The 239-nt window shown below is 51.0% G+C and overlaps 1 protein-coding gene across 1 annotated transcript in view; it reads right to left on the minus strand.

Annotated features, from left to right (window-relative positions):
• Positions 1–239, minus strand: part of LOC119585796 (protein NipSnap homolog 3B-like) — a 9,050-nt gene that overhangs the window by 5,039 nt on the left and 3,772 nt on the right. The window contains exon 3 of the mRNA XM_037934515.1: positions 110–233. Coding sequence (XP_037790443.1) covers positions 110–233 — 124 coding nt within the window. The remainder of the gene's footprint in view (positions 1–109; positions 234–239) is intronic.

A 239-nucleotide genomic window follows, 5' to 3' on the forward strand; every position in this document is an offset into this window, starting at 1 on the left:
CACCAGTTCCAGAAACAATTAACAACTCCACAAAACAAGATTGGAAAAAAAACACCGTAACCACCAACTTGCCAACACGTTCGACACATGAACGGCGAAAACGACCTACCGTACTCCCATATGTGAACGACCTGGTTCAGCCCGCCGATCTCGGAGGTCCAAAAGCCCAGGACCTTCGAGTGGGCTGTTCGCAAGTGGAATTCCTCGCTGGTTAGGCTCAGGTACTCCCGCATCTGCAT

This window comes from Penaeus monodon, chromosome 20, assembly GCF_015228065.2.
Source record: "Penaeus monodon isolate SGIC_2016 chromosome 20, NSTDA_Pmon_1, whole genome shotgun sequence".
Lineage (NCBI taxonomy): Eukaryota > Metazoa > Arthropoda > Malacostraca > Decapoda > Penaeidae > Penaeus > Penaeus monodon.